At 35.5% G+C, this 19,427-nt stretch overlaps 1 protein-coding gene across 1 annotated transcript in view; it reads left to right on the forward strand.

The window, feature by feature from the left end:
* Positions 1-453: 453 nt before the first annotated feature.
* The window catches only part of ABCB5 (ATP binding cassette subfamily B member 5), a 107,083-nt gene continuing 88,109 nt past the window's right edge, over positions 454-19,427 (forward strand). The window contains exons 1-5 of the mRNA XM_045565473.1: positions 454-624; positions 7,176-7,249; positions 11,198-11,255; positions 12,694-12,844; positions 15,773-15,827. Coding sequence (XP_045421429.1) covers positions 7,197-7,249; positions 11,198-11,255; positions 12,694-12,844; positions 15,773-15,827 — 317 coding nt within the window. The 5' untranslated portion in view covers positions 454-624; positions 7,176-7,196. The remainder of the gene's footprint in view (positions 625-7,175; positions 7,250-11,197; positions 11,256-12,693; positions 12,845-15,772; positions 15,828-19,427) is intronic.

The raw sequence follows: 19,427 nt of genomic DNA on the forward strand, positions 1-19,427 counted from the left end.
AAAAATTGCTTGAATGTCTTCTACAATCCTATCTACCTTATCTCTCTCTCTGTTTCTGCATGAAGAGCTCATTCTGACCAGACTGATCTCATTCCTCTACTGTGAGATAATTCACATTGCATTCCTGAAACTATGTCCTTGTTCATCCTCCACACCTCAACCGTAACATCCTCTAGGGACTAACCTCAGGGCTATCCTTAACTGTGGGTGAAACCATTTTAGTTCATAATGTTCTTGCTCAGTCTTCTCAGATGCTAGAATAGTCACTCTTCGTACTATTCATCATATAACTTCCTGTTATGCCAAGTATATTAGATAGTTTTCTGTAGAAAATCAGAATCTGTAGGCAGGTGTGTGTGTGTGTGTGTGTGTGTGTGTGTGTGCGCGCGCGTGTGTGTGTGTGTGTGTGGCAGGGGGGATTTTAAAGAATTGGCCCACATAAGTGAAGTGGCTGGCAAGTCCAAAATCCACAAGTCAGGTTAGAAGCCTGGAAATTCTGGCAAAAAATTGATGTCTTGAATCTGAAAGCAGTATCCCTTCCTCTTCAATAGACCTCAGTCTTTTCTGTTAATGATTTCAGCTGATTGGATGAGGCCCACCCAAAATAACATCTGAGGAATTACAGTAAGTCAAAGCAAAAATATTAAAGGATATGAAAACAATTGAAGATTGTGAATAATATAAAACACTTTTCCATCTTAGAAAAAATAATTGTGGTAAAGATGAAAACAAAAAAAATGTTATGTGTTTGGAATTTTTCCGCAATAAAAATGATCTTCCTACTACTAGGTTGGTCATTTTGGAGCATCCATAAAATTCATATCTGCCTTCATAGATCAAAGAGCCCATCCTTTCCATCCAACTAGTCTATTTTAGCTATCCATTGATTATTCTGACCAAGCATGCTTGAAGATGATGTACAGCTCAGAAGATTTCTTCTCACAGAAGTATTTTGTCCTATGATCTTCATCTTAGTATACAAACACAGAAATATTTTTTAAAGCAAGAGTCCATGTAAACAAAATATTTCTCCCTACTTTTATATTCCTTTGCATGTTCTATAGTGTTTGCCATGATAGCTTCCACATAGTTGTCAATAAAAAGAATTTGCTGACTGATAGATTTTGCCTTAGGCCAACTGACATATTCACAGTTCTAACCTCATATTATCTACTTAGTACTGGCTATTACTCCCTGATCATCTTGAAAGTATCTCAAAGCTGACAAGTTTGAAATCAAATTTATCTTCCTTTTGAAACACTTGGTAGGATAGAGGAACATGAGGGAAGGAATCATGGCCAACCTATAGTGTCCCATGTAGTGATGACCTTCCTGTAACAGAGAGAATGGCCTGTAAAAAAGGGCAAAAATATTTTCTGTCTCTTTAAAACAGCCTCCACTCCTTTTTGAGAACTAAAGCCTGCATCCCTGCCTCGGGCCAGTGGTTGGGAGGAACAGGATAAATTTTTGTTTATTTGTGCAACAGGAAATGGCCCAGCCCAGATCTGGTGAAGGGAGGTCCTGGGTGGAGGTCATGAGATTGTCTTCAGCAGAGATGGGATGATCAGAATCATCAACTGTAGTTGAACAGTAATTTCCTGAAGCTGAGAACCCATCCTTTAAAAGCTCTGTATTTCTGCCAATGTTCAGGAAAAATTTGGACTTCAAAATGAGAAGTTCTGCTATTTTTCCTCCTTTGCCGGCAAAGTAAACTCTTCTTTCCTTCCTCCTCAAAGCACTTGTCCTCATTCTTCTTCCATATCATGGTTTTCGGTAACATTCTCACTGTCCCCTAATTTGCTCTCCTCTTTGTCTCAGTGCATTTCTCTCTACCATGTAAGTCATACTCCCTCTCTCTTGGATACTCTTCTGCATCCTTATATAGCAACCTCACATTTCATCTTAAATATTATCTTCTAAAGAGGCTTCCTCTGACCAGACACTATAAATACCACACTACTCCTCATAAAATTGCCTTGTTTTAATTATATACCTAAAACTTACCACTTGCTCATTTTTCTTCTTTATGTACATCGTTTTTAATTGTGACCCTCCCTATAATGGACTATAAGCTCTATGACAACAGAAATGTCTAGGCTGTTCAGTGCTTAGAAGAGTAACTGGCAAAGTATACATCTACAGAATGAGTAAATTTTTTAAAAATCATCTGATGGGCTTATTAAAAATGTAGACTTTCAGTACCTTTCTTTAGTTTCTCATTTAATATATATGCGGCAAGACCTAGGAATCCGGTATTTTAAGTCTCAACTACTCGGGAGGCTGAGACAGAAGGATTGCTTGAGCCCAGGAGTTTGAAGTTGCTATGAGCTAGGCTGATACCCCAGCACTCTAGCCCAGGCAACAGAGTGAGACTTTGTCTCAAAAAAAAAAAAAACAAAAAGCCTATGCTATAAATAGTAGATAAGAACAATATGTTGTCATCATTAGGCTGTATTTTGAACTTTATTTTTATAATATTGGATTTAAAAAGATAAAAATTCCTGTAGATAAGTAGTGCTTTCTGTTTGTCAAGGCTTTGTGTTAGACACTGTAGAGTCATGCTTCTCAAAATTTATATGAATACAAACCACTTCAAGAATCTCATTAAAATGCAGATTCTATTCAGTAGTTTTAGGATGGGACACAAAAAATCTGCATTTCTGTAAGTGATTTTAAAACATAATCCAATTATATGCTGTCTACAAGAGAGTCACTTTAGATCTAAAAAGGCACAGATTGAAAGTAAAAGTATGGAAAGAGACATTCCATGCAAATAGTAACCAAAGGAGAGTTCAGATGGTTATAGTAACATCGGACCAGTTAGACCTCACGTCAAAAACTTTTACAAGAGACAATGAAGAACATTATGTATTGATAAAACCCTAAATTCACCAAGAAGATATAAAAACTATAAACATATACTTGTATGTACAAAACCTTGACAGAATTGAAAGGAGAAATAGAAATTTCTATAATAATAGTTGGAAACTTCAATATTCCACTTCTAATAATGAATAGAACAATCAGACAGAATATCAATAAGGCACTAGGACTCCAGCAATACTATAGACCAACTGTACCTAACAGACGTACACAGAACTTGACACCCAGCAATGGCAGAATACACATTTCTCTCAAGTTCACATGAAATATTCTCCAAGATAAACTGTATGTTAGGCCACAAAACAAGTCTGAATAAACTTTGAAGACTGAGATAATACGAAGTAATTTATGCAATCACAATGGAATAAAACTAGAAATCATTAACAAAAGAAAAATAGGCAAATTCAAATATGTGGCACACTCCTGTAGTCCCAGCTACTCGGGAGGCTGAGGCAGAAGGATTGCTTGAGCCCAGGAGTTTGAGGTTGCTGTGAGCTAGGCTGACACCACAGCACTATAGCCCGGGCAATAGAACAAAACTCTGTCAAAAAAAAAAACAACCTGAGTATCTACATCCAAAAGAATGAAGTTGAACCGTTGCCTTACACCATACAAAAAGTAACTCAAACTAAGTCAAAAACCTAATCATAAGTGTGAAAATCATCAAACTCTTAGAAAAACACATGGGGGAAAGCTTCATGACATTGGATTTGGCAATGATTTCCTGGATATGATACCAAAAGCACAGGCAACAAAAGAAAAAGTATATAATTTTTTTCCTCAAAATTAAAAACTTCTGTACATCCAAAGACACTGTCAAGAGAGTGGAAAGACAAGCCACAAAATGAAAGAAAATATTTGCAAATCATATTTTTGATGAGCTATTAATATCCAGACCATATAAAGAACTTCTACAACTCACTACAAAAAATTTTTTTTAAAATGGGCAATGGATTTAAATGGACATTTCTCTAAAGACGATATACAAATGACCAGTAAGCACAAGAAAGATGCTCAACATCACTAGTTATTAGGGAAATGCAAATCATAACTGCAAGGAGATACCATTTCACACTCAATAAGGATTTCTATTATCAATTAACCAGAAAACAATAAGTGTTAGCAAGAATTGAAAACCTTGAACATTGATGGTGGGAATATAAAATAGTTCAGCTGCTGTGAAAAACAGTATGGAGATTCTTCAAAAAGTTAAACATAGGGGCCAGGTGTGGTGGCTCACAGCTGTAATCCTAGAATTTTGGGAGGCCAAGGATCGCTTGAGTCCAGGAGTTCAAGACTAGCCTGAGGCCAGGTGCGGTGGCTTACACCTATAATCCTAGCACTCTGGGAGCCAGAGGGGGATGGATCGTTTGAGCTCAGGAGTTCAAGACCAGCCTGAGCAAGAGTGAGACCCCATCTCTACTAAAAATAGAAAGAAATTATATGGACAGCTAAAAATATATATAGAAAAATTAGCCGGGCATGGTGGCACATGCCTGTAGTCCCAGCTACTTGGGAGGCTGAGGCAGGAGGATTGCTTGAGCCCAGGAGTTTGAGGTTGCTGTGAGCTAGGCTGACACCACAGCACTCTAGCCCGGGCAACAGCAGAGTGACACTCTGTCTCAAAAAAAAAAAAAAGACTAGCATGGGAAATAGTGAGACCTACCTAGTCTTTGCAAAAAAAATTTTTTTTAAATCAGCCAGGTGTGCTGACACACACCTACAGAGTCCCAGCTGGGAGGCTGAGGCAGGAGGATCCCTTGAGCCCAGGAGCTTGAAGTTGCAGTGAGCTATGATGACGCCACTGTACTCTAGCCCCTGCAACAGAGCGAGACCCTGTCTCAAAAAAAGAAGAAAAAAAAAGTTAAACACAGAATAACCACATGATCCAGAGATTCTACTTGTAGGTATATACACAAAAGAATTGAAAGGAGGAGTTATTCAAACAAATATTTGTATGCCAATGTTCACAGCAGCATTATTCAGAATAGCCAAAAGGTGAAAACAATGCATGTACATCAACAGATGAATGAACAAACAAAATGTGATATATAATACACTAAAATAGTATTCAGCCTTAAAAAGGAATAAAATTCTGATAAACAGATGAACCTTAAAAACATTATGCTGAATGAAATAAGCCAGACATAAAAGGACAAATATTTTATGATTCCACTTATATGAGATGCCTAGTATAATCAAATTCATGGGGACAGAAAGTAAAGCACAAGTTACCAGGGACTGGGGGGAGGAGGGAATGGGAGTTATTGTTTAATGGGTACAGAGTTGCCATTTGAGATAATAAAAAAAGTTCTGGAGATACAGGTGATGATTGCATACATTGTGTGTTTAATGTCATTGAATTGTACACTTAAAATGGTTAAAATGTTAAATTGTGTTATGTATATTTTGACACAAGCAGAATTTTTTTAAAATTCTGCAGTTTTAGTCCTGTCCCAGGTGATACCAATGCTGTTGATTTTGGGACCATGCTCAGTGGTAAGATACAGTATAGAGAAAAGAGTAAGACAAGAGTTCCTCAGGAAAAGGGAACATATCTTTTGATTCTTATAAACTGGTAGCTGGTACATTGTATAAGCTCGATACTTGTTTCAATTAATTCATGAAGGCATAAATAAAGAAGTACTATCTAACAGAGTAACTAGGACTTGTGCTATAAGGCAGAATGCATAATGTATGAACATAACGTAGACATGAGCAAAAGGAAATCAAAAGGAGGTGATTATCTTCAGGGACCAATAATGAGGTAATGAAATCAATGCCTTGCATAAAGTATTACTGAATAAATATATCTTGTGTAAATATGTTGTTGCCTTGTTAAAGACATTTATTTTACGTATAATAATTATTAATTCAGTTAACTAAAAAATATTATGGGACTAAACAATAGAAAACTGGGTATGTAGATATAGATCTTTAAAAAATAAAAGAGTTTATTTGGCTCAGTGCATTTTCTTTGCTCATCTTGTTGCTCAAGGCAGTGTAACATGAAGAACACAGTGTTCTTTACCTGAAAATTCACCAGTGTTGTAATCAGATATTACAAAGTGATCAGAAAGTAAACTTGGTGAACACAGTTATGAAAGTGCAGTTAGTTATTTGTTGAGGAGAGAATGTACACATGATTTTGGTATAAATGCACAGATCATGCACTAAGGTAAGCCTTAATTCTTTTGATTTCTTTTTATAAATGGATGAGTTTTATTACATAATTGTTAATTTCTACAAAACACAAATGGTTGATAATTGTCAATCATCTTATTTTCTATTGTGTTACTTTCTTACATATATGTCAAATCTCTAGAGATAATGTAAAGTCAGGATAGCAGTTATAATTATCTCCTATGCAAAGTATGATGATTGACTTCTGGAAAAGGAAGAATAAGCCAGTGGATGACTGTATTTACATTGTTCCTTACTTCTTGATGCTAAAAGCATTTCTGACCCATTGAGATTCATTCCCTCATGAAGAACCTTGCTCTTTGAGGTTTATTAGCTTAGGTACTATTTAATTAACTAGCAACTCAACTCCAGAGTTTAAAGCCATATCTTTACAATCATCTCAGTATTGGATAATATGTTATATAGCCTAATAAATGAGATTGAGTCACAAACATCTATACATCAGTAATAAAATGATAATTTATGAACATAATTGTGATCTTAAGATAAGTTAAGAGTCTGAAGTGTCATCCAAAGAAAGAATACATTATGCTTAATACAGTTTTAATGGTGAGTGGGTTTTCAAAATATTCTAGTTCTTTGTATCTGTTAATCCGTATGTGACATATGGCAAAAGCTGGAAGCTCCAACTTGCTTATATTTGGTGAACTAGAAAAATCCCTATTCCCTCAAATTGCTGGCTAACAAAAGCTACTGCATCTGGTTTTCTACAGATAAAACAGCATGAGGTAGTTTAAAGGTTTTCACCAGTTACAATTGAATCAGTGGCAGTGTAGGTATAAAATTCAGTATCCTGACAAACCCTGCATATTCCATGGAATCTGGCTTTCTTTCTTTTATTACAATTGTAAAATTTTCATTAGCTCCAAATCTAATCCCAGAGTGAAACAAAAAAGTTATAAATTCAAGGACAAAATTTAAATAGATGAGCAGCCTAACCAGAAACTTCAGTTGGAGTGCAAGTCTGGGCAGGGTGAAATTCTGATCAACTTGCTTTTACAGAAGCTGTTAGGGATATAAAGAAGGCTGTATTTCAGCTAAGTGATAAAATTTGTAGTCGTGACATATTTGTTAATATTTTATTTCAGAAAAATTAAATTGTAAATAAGATGGCAAATTCTGAAAGAGCTGAAGAAATGCAAGAAAATTATTGGAGAAATGGGTAAGCTTTCCCTAAATTTTACAAAAAGTATTAATATACTTCTGCAACTTCAAATATACCTTATCCTTTTCACAGCTGTAGCAAAAATGTTTATTATTTTTTTCCAAAAATAACAATGCTGTTTTCATTTTTCTGGACTTCAACATAATTAGTGTCACAACTGGTTTAATAATGATTTTAGGAAGTGAAATAACTATGGGATTTATTAAATTAGTGCTCCAGTTATCTCCTCTTCTGAATTTCTTGTAGTTTACTAGTATATAGAGGAAAGATTTCTGAAGCTTTTATTTCAATCCCTGGCCAAGACTGGTGGCTCAAGCCTATAATCCTAGCACTTTGGGAGACCAAAGTGGGAGGATGGCTGGAGGCCAAGAGTTGGAGATCAACCTGGGCAACTAGCAAGAACACCCCATCTCTAAAAAAAGAAAAATAGAAAAATTAGCCCGGCATTATGGTGCATGCCTATAGTCTTAGCTATTGTGGAAGCTGAGGCAAGAGGATTCATCAAGCCTAGAAACTTGAGGCTGCAGTGACCTGTAATCACGCAGCTGCACCCCAGCCTGGGTGACAAAGCAACAGTCGACCTCAAAAAAAAAAAAAAAATCTCTATGCATCCTTCATTCTATGTGGTACATTTAATAAAAGAAAATATTGGATTCTGGTTATTTTTTCACTGAATAGGTATCTGTGTGCATATGTATGCTATATAGTTTGTTACACCTGTAATTCATTACTTTAGAGATTTTAAAATGGAAATAATTTTAAATCTATTTTATCTCCACTTTTACCGTAATAATCATGTTACATTTGGATATACAATCTATAAAACTGGAAAGAATCCTTCTAGGTCACACGGTTCATTGATGCAGAAAATACCCAGAAAGGAACTCCCTCCCTACCGTCTTCTTAGGGGGTCAGAATGCCTACATCAGAAACTTCTTGAAGCTGAAGAAAATTCATTTTGGGAATATTTTGAAAATTAAAAGAGCAGCATTCCAATCCCCATACCTCTTTTTCAATGTTGTTTTTCTGTTATTATTATTGTTATTATTTTCCCCGGAGTAAATTTTCCCCTTTTCTAAGCACCATTTCCTCATAAATTCAAAACAGATTCTCTAAATTCTGTACCCTAGAATGCTGATGTGAGAGAGTGATGAGAGAACAGATTAATTAAAATTTTAGAATACATTGTGCATTTAAGCATTACCTGTGGACTGAGTAAATGGTGTCTCCAGCACGTGTTTCACAGGAGGCATTATAACCTGGTAGTTCAGAGCCCCAGCTCTGGAGTCACATTCAAGTTCAAATAACTAGCTCTGTGAACGTGGATTGTTTGCTCTGTGATTCAGCTTCCTCATCTTTATTGTGGTCATGATAATAATACCACAGACCTAATAAAGCTTCTTGAGATATAGTGGTGGACCACAAAAGCTACTAGGTCAGTAGGAACACAACAGCAGACTGCGATATCTGTTTTCTACTAACAGAAAATTAGAATGGGGAGGTGGTTCATTTTGCTAGTTTCTATGAGGAATTGAGAACATATATTAATATATTAATAATTTCATTTGGATGACTAAGGATAGGAGAGGATGGGAGAAAACAATATGAAAGAAAAAAGCTACAAGGATTGATGGTAAGGGGTGGATGAGCCCTGAAAAAGTGAAATTAGTGGGTTATAGGTGTGGAATCTGGTCTTGAAATACGGGCAGGATTCCGATTAGGTGGAGGTAAGTGACTCATTTGAAGCTGGGAGCAGAATTACGTTGCTGCTTTGGGCCACGCTGATTTGCATTAATGAAATGGAAGTCCTGGACCACAGGTATCTAACATCCTCTCCAGCATGCAAACCAGCGCAGAGCAAGCCAGGATTGGGAGCCAGCGTGGCCGTGACCGTGGCCTGTGGCTGGCCTGAACTACTTGGAATCAGTTTCCCCTGGGCGCCTCAGGCTCCACCTACCCCCCACCACTGCCAGGCAACACTTGGGGGGCCGGGCCTAGGAGCTTTGCTGAGGGAAGAGACCCTCAAACCCCGGCTTGCCCACGTGTTGCTCTCCTCTCTGAAAACCACCCAAGCGCTCCTTGGAAAGCTTTCCATGAAGTTAGAAATGTTTTCCCTGAAATAAAACTAGTCATGAGAGGAGAGCTTACTGGGTCTTAAATTTTACAATCCGCATTTGGAAGTGGGCGAAGGGGTTGTGGGACTTTACAATCTTAAAGCAATTTTTGTCATCCATGCCTCATCCCAGAGCAAATTGGCCCGAACATAAGTAAATTATTAACTGTAGGAGGAAGAAATTTAAGTGACTTGCCATTTATCAAAGCTGACGGGACAACATGTTATAAAGCTTAAGGGAACAGTCGGAAGTTTGTCCTCCTGTGAGGTCTTCATAGAAAACTTAAACTGTTCCCCTCCACTCTCAGTTTAATATTGCAGATTCTTGTGTGTGTGGGTCGTGTGTGTGTTTAACTGCCAGATTGTCTGTGAAATCAATGGATAAAATGCACACCTTTCATTTGGACCTCCTTGAAATGTGAACATACCAAGCTAAAAAGTGAAATTTTCAAATAGGGGACAAAATTCAAAGTAACTTGTTTAAAGTGTACTTAATAGAACTAATTTCATTTAAAGTTCATAGTTGCTCTTGAGGGTTTTGTTACAAAAGTTTAAAATTTGTAATCTACCACTTCATACCCGTTATGGTAGCTACTACTGAACAAGGAAAAAAAAGACGGAAAAAGACAAGAGCAAGTGTTGTAGAAGATATAGAGAAATTAAAATCCTTGTGCAGTGTTGGTGAGAATGTAAAATGGTGTAGCTGCTGTAGAAAATACTATGGTAGTTCCTCAAAAGATTAAAAATAGAATTAATATATGATCCAACAATTCTCCTACTGAGTATACAACTAAAAGAATTGTAAGCAGGAAGTCAAAGACTTACTTGTGGCCAGGTGCCTGTAATCCTAGAACTTTGGGAGGCTTAGGCAGGAGGATCAGTTGAGGCCAGAAGTTCAAGACCAGTAACATAATGAGACCCTGTCTCTACAAAAAATAGAAAAATTAGCCAGTTGGACCTGGTGGCACGTGCTTGTGGTCCCAGCTACTCGGGAGGCTGAGGCAGGAGGATCTTTGGAGTCCAGGAGTCTGAGGTTGCAGTGAGCTATGATGATGCCACTGGACTCTAGCCCTGGTGACAGAGTGAGACTCTGTCTCAAAAAAAAAAAAAAAGGATATTTGTGCACCCATATTCAGTGCAGCATAATTAGCAATAGCCAAAATGTGGATGCAGTTTAAGTTTCCAGCAAAATGTGGCATATACATTCAAAGGAATAGTATTCAGCCTTAAAAAGGAGAAAAACTCTGACACATGCTACAACATGGATGAGACTTGAAGACATTATTATGCTAAGTGCATCAATTCAAAGATGAACCTTGAAGACAGTAACCCAGTCACAAAAGGCCAAACACTGCGTGATTCTATTCATTTGAGGTGCCTGGAGTAGTCAGATGCATAGAGACAGAGAGTCGAATGGTATCGTGGGGGGTGCTGGGGGAAGGGGACGATGAAGAGTTGTGTCTAATGGGTACAGAGTTTCAGTTTTGCTAGGTGAAAATAGTTCTGCGGATAAACAGTGGTAATGGTAGCACAACAATATGAAAGTACTTAGTGCCTTGATTGCCTTGACCAAAAGTGCTTAAGAAGGTAAAGTCTATGTTATATGTATTTTACCACAATTTTTAAAAATTCTACTCCAGTTGCTTGTCTTCAGTTGCTACCCTAACACACTTAGAGACATCCAGTGAAAACTATCATTCAGTTTGTTTTAAAAGTTTCGGTGTTGGTATAAATTTGCTACCAAGGATGATATCTGACACTTCAAGAAAATGTTATTGGAAAATTTTGCATTTCACATTGTAATTTTTGCATTTTAAACATTTATTTTCCAGTACACTACAAGAACAACTGCCTAAAGTGAGAAAGCAAGCTGTTGGATCTATTGAGATAGTAAGTGAAATCTTTAGAAAGTGTATGTGTCAGAAAATTTTAGGGAATTGTCAAGAGTGCATAGAATGATTATGTCCTTTTGATCATTTACATGCATTATTTGAGGAAAAGGAGAATTAAAAGAAAAGAGGGGTGTGTGTGTGTGTCTGTGTGTGCATCATGCATAAACGTTACTAGATGTTATTTTAAGTGGTGAAATTATGAGTGACTTGTACTATGTCTACATTTCAGTATTTTCCAATGATTATACATTGATATGTGGTATTATTATTATAAAATTGTTGTAGATCCTTTTTAAATAAAAAATAAGTATCTAAGTATGTTGTAAAGCCTATGTATCAGAAAATATGTCAGCACACTTCTTGGGAATTATGTTTAAGAAACATTTTCATACTTGTGTTCCCAGACATCCCCTTCACTAACTCTAACCTCTATGTCAGCCTCGCTGTCAATGTCGTGCCATTAGAAATGCACATGAAACAGGACCTGTTTTTTTCAAAAGTAAATTCAAAAAACAAACAAACTGGGAAGTAGCATCCTTTATTCTAAAAGAGAGTGGAGGAGCAGATACCCTCTTATCATCTGTAATGCCAAATACAACGCGATGGAAAATGCTCTATAAATATTTATTAGCTATTACATGGATGAATGGAAAAACATGAAATTTTTTTTAGTCTCCACCCACAAAATACGTACTAAGTTTCTCTTGCTGTTATTCAAATCTAATTGCATTTCAATATCATTATTCATTTCATCTTGCCCTCTCTTGGTAAGATAAATAATCCACGTTTTCAAGTTTTGTTTATGGTTTGGTTTTGGGATGGCTCTGTGCAGACCTGCTACAGAATAGAATATAAAGTATTCAATATTTGGCCTTCAGGTATTTCTTTCTTATTCCAAATAGCCCTTAAAATTATCATAAGCACTTATTTGCAGGATAGACATTGTCCTGGGTAGAAAAAACATCTGATGAATTTAAAATAAGAAGCAAAAATATAATTCATTGCATCTTTACTGGTTAGTTACTGTTCACAACACTTAGCTGTGGCTTGCTATGTTGCTGATGAGCCTAAGGAATCAGAAGTTTGCACCTTAGCTTTGCATAAGCTAAGATGTTGCTGAAGTCTTTCAGAATAACTTATTCCAAAGTCAACCAAATGAAAGGATTCATACCCACAGCTGACCTGACTTTTGTCATGTATGTACAATTTGTACTGATTTAGCCACTTTATTTTTCAACACCTTCTTCAAAGGAGATTGTAAATCCTCAACTTGGGTGTTTGGTTTTGCTTTATATATAAATGCATAACTATGATTTTATACATTTATTTAATCTTTTAATCAATCTGTAATGTTTACTTGGTGGTAAAAACTGTAGGTTGGAGTTTTGTTTGTTTTACAACTATTGCATAGTGTAACCATGGTTTCTTTTTCTCAGTTCCGCTTTGCTGATGGAGTGGACATCACACTCATGATCCTGGGAATACTGGCATCACTGATAAATGGAGCCTGTCTTCCTTTAATGTCACTGGTTTTAGGAGAAATGAGTGATAACGTTGTAAGTGGATGTCTAGTCCAAACCAATACAAGTGAGTATAAGATTTTTTTTTTCAGTAATGCTGGAGACTCAAAAGCTTTGAATAAAACAAGCAAACATTAAGCTCATAAGGCAAATTACAGTATTATAAAACAACATCTATATAGTATTATTTAAGTCACTTATTTGTCTATATTGCTAGGCACTAAAGAAATGTGTTAGAGTTCTCCAGAGAAATAGAATCAAAAGGATGTGTGTGAGTACATATATGTATGTATACACACACACACACACACACACACACACACACATGTTTATATGTGGGGGGCATATTGAAGAATTGGCTCACATGATTACGGAGGCTGGCAAGTCCAAAATGTACAGGATGGGCCAGTAGGCTGGGACCCAGGAAAGAGCCAATGTTGCAGTTCAAAGTCCAAAGGCCACCTGCTGGTGGTATGTAAGAACCATCTGAAGCCCACTAGAGCTCAGTTTGTCTCTCTAAGAATTCAAATAACTTTTTATCAAAAGTGGTGATTATATCAGGATTTAATCAGACACTTGTGCCATCCCAGGCAGTTTATCTATAACCCATTCTTTAAAAAGAAGAAATTAAGAAATCAAGTATGGGTAAATCTTTTGGCTTACTAGCTACTTAGGTTGTTATTTTTGGGTTTTTTTTTAAATAATAGTTCATAGACATGCATGGCACTCTAGAGCATAATGCAGGAAGAAAGCAGGAAATTTTGGTGCTAGAGACAGATACTCTGAATAAAGGCTGGAGATGGGAGTGGAGGGAATCTAGCAATCAAGTGTATGGAAAAAAGTGTTTTCATGTTACCCATATTTGTAGGCATCTTTCGTGTGTCCTTTGTAGCATCCTATTTCAGAGTCACATCCTTCAAGGTGACATTATTCTTTGGATGTAAATTCTGATGATTCTCTTATGCACTGATATAGTGACTATGCAGTGATTTTTATCTGGTGAATGTTACAAATATTAGTGATTCCCTGGTTCTATATGTTTTTCCCCAAATTCCACACTAGGTATCTTTAAAGATGTTTATGATAACTGGGACAAATGATTCATTAAAACCTGGACTTTTAGATACTAGCCTAGCTTTGTACAGTATACTTTCTTCTGTTCCCTATTTGACTTTAGATATGAATTTATACCTAATTTATACCTTCTTATTCTCCACCTGAAGGCTAATCTTTCAAGTGTTCCAATCTTGTTTGAGTGGAATAAACTCATTGCTGCCATCTCTACGTCCTTCCATGGTCTCCTGTCAAAGCACTTATGAATGTTTTGACATTTTAATAACATAGACTAAATTAAGGTTATAAGTTACATTAAAAAATTGATATTTTAATGATATAAACTAAATTAAGGTTATAAGTTACATTAAAAATTGATATTTTAATGATATAAGCTAAACATATAAGCTAAAGTCATTGTTGTTAAACAAATAGAGCCACTGCCAATTCACTGAATAAATATTTATCGATTGCCAAGCATGTCTCTGTGAATGAATGAATGAATCAATCAATCAGTCAATCAAAAACCTAGCAACCTAGAACCATCTGCATGGGAGTATTCCTTTTGTTAAATCTATTCTATGATATAACTGATTGCCTTACCTGCTTTAGATAGGATAGGCAGTACATATCTGATTGATATTGCTGTGAATGTTAATTCCTGTGATTGTTTAATGTTTTTCCAGTGTTCTCAAGTTTCATGGTGTGTTTTATCAAATGTGGTGAACATGTAAAGAAGTTTGATAAGAATTTAGATAAATTTACAGATACTATTGATATATTATAACACATTATTAAAGAGAAGTAGAGCTATTAAGAGATACACCTTCAACATTCTAACATTAATTTTCTGGAGGCTAATAAAAGAGGAGGATTTGTTTCTACAAATAAAAATATGAATAATCATGATTATTGATTGGAGGCCCATTTTTGTGCCAGTACTGAACCTTTGCTATACTATCTCTATTAATATAACCTACAAAATGAGATTATGGCATTTTTATGTGATTGTTCGTACCATTTTCAGAAATAATGTTTATTTTCCTTATTAAGCTTCAGTTAAATCTCATTAAAACTTTCTACTAGATTTTACTACCTTCACTTCTGCTATGTCAATTCTGACATTCTTGGAATAAGCTGCTTCAAATTTTTTTACTACTACAATTCCATAAATAGAATAAGGAGGAAATTATTATTTGTGTATAAATAAAGATCATAAACATTATCATATGTGATGATGTTATGGTTATGTGAGAGATGACAAGTCATGATGTCTGCGATTTATTTCAAGTGTTTATTATAGAGGTTTAAGGAAAAAAACTGTGATAGTGGATATTGACTGCAGTTTTGTGCGGTCGGTAAAATCAGGACTTTGGTATGCTAATTAACATACAATGTATTTTTTTACTAGAAGATATATAGAAAAGTTTACAAAGAAGACACATAACCCAAAGGTTATTTTAAACATGTTTATTATGTTGCTATCCTTGTTATAACCAACATATTTCAATAATTTTTCTTTCAGGTTTTCCCATGACTCCTTCCTCTAGAAATTTCACATGTTCTTGTTTTTATTGGACTTTCTAAATCAGGACTTTCCTGGAGTGTCTCAAACTAATTCAAAATGCATAATCTCAGGCGGGATATGGGAATTATATTACTATTATTAATACTTTCCTGACCATTGCCTGATCAGGGATATCCTAAAGAATTCTTTCCAGTGATGAGCTTCGTGTTAATGCTTCCCTGTATTTTTCCAAGTTGCATGGATATACCTTGAGAGCAGAGATAATTATTTCAAGTTTTAGGTTAAAGAATAGAAAATAAGATGATCATAAACCTGTGTACAGGTTAAGAATGCACTATATTTGATTTGGAAGATGAAACAGTATGGCCAATTATAAATTAATTTCTTTTATAATTTAAATAACTTTTTTTACAGCAAATTATCGGAACTGTACTCAGTCTCAGGAGAAGATGAATGAAGATGTGATTGCGTAAGTCCAAATGTCCAAATGAAGTATTAATATCACAGTCATTGCATGCTGCTTTATTCAATGCTTATGTGAAAAAAAACAACTGAAAAGTTTGATCATTAATGTTATATATAAATGATTAAGCAAATATGTCTTCTTCTTTCATTAAGTATATAAAATGTAATTAGTACACATTTTTTTCTACTATATGAAACGTCTGCAGGTCTTATGCTTTGACTTATATTTGTCAAAATTGTCATCAACAGAAAAATTGTGAGGATTTGCATTTTAGAGCAATTTTGCCTCCTAGAACTGAAGGTACACATCCTGGAAGAAAAAGAACCTGCTTTTCCTTTTTTAAAAATTTATTTTCCTTCTAAGCCTTATAAAAAATTTGGGGGATCACTTGAGCCCAGGAGTTCGAGGTTGCTGTGAGCTAGGCTGATGCCACGGCACTCTAGCCTGGGCAACAGAGCAAGACTCTATGTCTCCAAAAAAATTATTGTTACCTAAAGTTAATAAATCCAGATTATATGATCCTTAAAAAAATTATTTCTATAAACATTAAAAATCAAAAAGATACATGCAACAAATAGTAAAAATAAGTTTTTAAATAAAATAATAAGGTTTTACTCAGAATAATTTTTGAGACTAATTAGACTACTAAATTTTTATCCAGACTAAAAATCGTAAAGTCTGAATAATAAATAATTTACAAGGACATTCTGTTTCTGTAATTTTAGGTATTAAACAGTATGCTTTATTTACTCTCTCACATGCTATGTTTGTTAGATAGATGCTACCTTACTAATATATTCACTGAAATTCCATAATGTCTCACTAAAATTAAGTCTTTGCTATGGAATTAAGTGATCCCTATTGTTTTCCCCAAAACCAAAGTCTCTGTCTTACCAAGGGACACCCATCACGTTCCAGTGATACCCTCTGGGCCTTAATTCTTCATCTGTGCTGTCCCATATGTGAGCCACAGCCACATGTGGCTATATAAATTTGAATTAATTAAAATTAAATAAAATTTAAAATCCAGTTCCTCATTCTCAGTTCTTCATTCTCAGTCACATGTGGCTACTAAACACTTAATATGTGTTAAATGGCCACATTTTGTTGGCTGCCATGCTGTATAGCACAGATACTGAACATTTTCTTCATCACAGAAAGTTCTATTGAATAGTGCTGTTCTGGGCTACAATGTGAATGATGCCCCCACAAATTGTGTTTTGCTGCAGCCTCAACTTTTTTTTAAGAGAAAGTTCATTTTTAGCAACTTCTACATAAAATTTCTTCAGATTGTGTCTTTTGAAAATTCCCAATTAGGATCCAGGGTAGTGTCTTCTACTGAATTTTGGTCTTACAGTATTAAAGCAGGGTTCTGATGTACAATCACGAAGTATAGAATTCTTACCAAAAAGTTTAGAAATTTTAAAAATAGTGGCATTCATTTAAAAAATAGCCAATAAAAGGGAGAATAAGATGAAAAGATATGTCTATGTACAGTTATTAAAAGGCTGCTAGATTTGTAAAGAAACATTCTTAACATTTGTAATATAGTACTTGTTATGTTATTAGTTCTAAAATCAGTGCTTTGTTTTGGAAACACTTGAGATACATGATTAAAAAAAAAGGTCTCACAGCACTTAGTAGTAATCCATTGCAAGGATATATCACGTTTTGTTATGTCTTCAGCAATTGATAGATATTGGATATTTACAAATAATGCTTCTATGATCATTGATGTACAAGTCTTTGTGTGGACATATGTTTTTATTTTTCTCGAGTAGATACCTAAAAGTAGAATTTCTGGGTCATATGGTAGGTAAGTTTATCTCTTTAAAAAACTATTAAACTATTTTTCAAAGTAGCTACACCGTTTTACTGTCCACCAGCAATGAATGAGGGTTCCAGTTTCTCCACATCCTCACCAACATGTGTTATTCTCTGCCTTTTTGATTATAGCCATTTCAGTCGTTGTGAAGGGGTATCATAGTGTGGCTTTAATTTGCATTTCCCTAGTGACTAATGATGCGCATTCTAAGTACTTTTTAGCTACTCATGTATTTTCTTTGGTCAAATGTCTATTCAGATATTTTACCTATTTTTTAATTGTGCCATTTGTCTTCTTCTTATTGAATTGTAAGAGTTCTTTATAAATTCTGATTACAATCTCTTTGTCAGATATACGACTGGCAAATATTTTCTCCCTCTCTGTGGCTAGAGTTTTGACTTTCTTAGAGGCTTCTTTTCAAGCACAAAGTTGTAAATTTTGATAAAGTTCAATTTATTAAGTTTTTCTTTTATGGATTGTGCTTTTGGATTTAAGAATTCTTTGCCTAATCCAGGGTCATGAAGATTTTCTTCTACATCTAGCTCTTTTTTTTTTTTTTTTTTTTTTTTGAGACAGAGTCTCACTCTGTTTCCTGGGCTACAGTGCCGTGGCATCAGTCTAGCTCACAGCAACCTCAAACTCCTGGGCTCAGGTGATCCTTCTGCCTCAGCCTCCTGAGTACCTGGGACTACAGGCATGCACCACCATGCCTGGCTAATTTTTTTGTATATATTTTAGTTGTTTGGCTGATTTCTTTCTAATTTTAGTAGAGACGGGGTCTCGCTGTTGCTCAGGCTGGTCTCGAACTCCTGAGCTCAAACGATCCACCCGCCTCGGCCTCCCAGAGTGCTAGGATTACAGGCGAGAGCCACGGCGCCCGGCCCTAGCTCTTAAACTTACATCTGTGATCCATTTTGAGTTAGTCTTTGTGAATGAAATTAGGTAAGGGTCTAAGGTTATCTTTTTTGCATGTGGCTATCCAATTGTCCCAGTGCCATTTGCTGAAAAAACTATCCTTTCTCTACTGAATTGCCGCGGCACTTTTGTTGAAAATAAATTGTCCATGAATGTAAGGGTTAGTTTCTGTTCTCTCAGTCCTGTTGCATATGTTGATATGTCTTTCTTTATGCCAGTACCACACTGTTTTGATTACTGCAGTTATATAGTTTAAATAAGCAAACTCAGGAAGAATTTTCACTATTCTGAGCCCTTCATGTTCCTATATAAATTTTAAGAACACTTTGTCTATTTCTGCAAAAGAGCCTCCTAGCATTTTTGACAGAGATTGTGTTGAATCTATAGATTAATTTAAGGAGAATTTTCATCTTAACAACACTGTCTTCCAATCTATAAACATGGATTGTCTCTCCGCTTATTTAGATATTCTTTAATTTCTACTAATAACGTTTTGTGGTTTTCAGTATATGAGTCTTAAATCTCTTCTTTTCATTTGATTATGGCAAACATTTTCCCCACAACATTTAAAAAATTCAAGATGATTTTTATTAAACCTGTAGTGTTCTATCCTGTCCTTTGAGCAGTTTGTCTTATTAAAAAAATTTTTTTTCTTATTTCAGAGTTATGTTCTTTTTTTTTTTGAAACAGAGTCTCACTCTGTTGCTGGGCTAGAGTGCTGTGGCATCAGCCTAACTCACAGCAACCTCACACTCCTGGGCTCAAGCAATCTTCCTGCGTCAGCCTCCCGAGTAGCTGAGACTACAGACATGCGCCACCATGCCCGGCTAATTTTTTCTATATGTATATTTTTAGCTGTCCAT

The sequence above is a fragment of the Lemur catta genome, chromosome 11 (assembly GCF_020740605.2).
Source record: "Lemur catta isolate mLemCat1 chromosome 11, mLemCat1.pri, whole genome shotgun sequence".
Lineage (NCBI taxonomy): Eukaryota > Metazoa > Chordata > Mammalia > Primates > Lemuridae > Lemur > Lemur catta.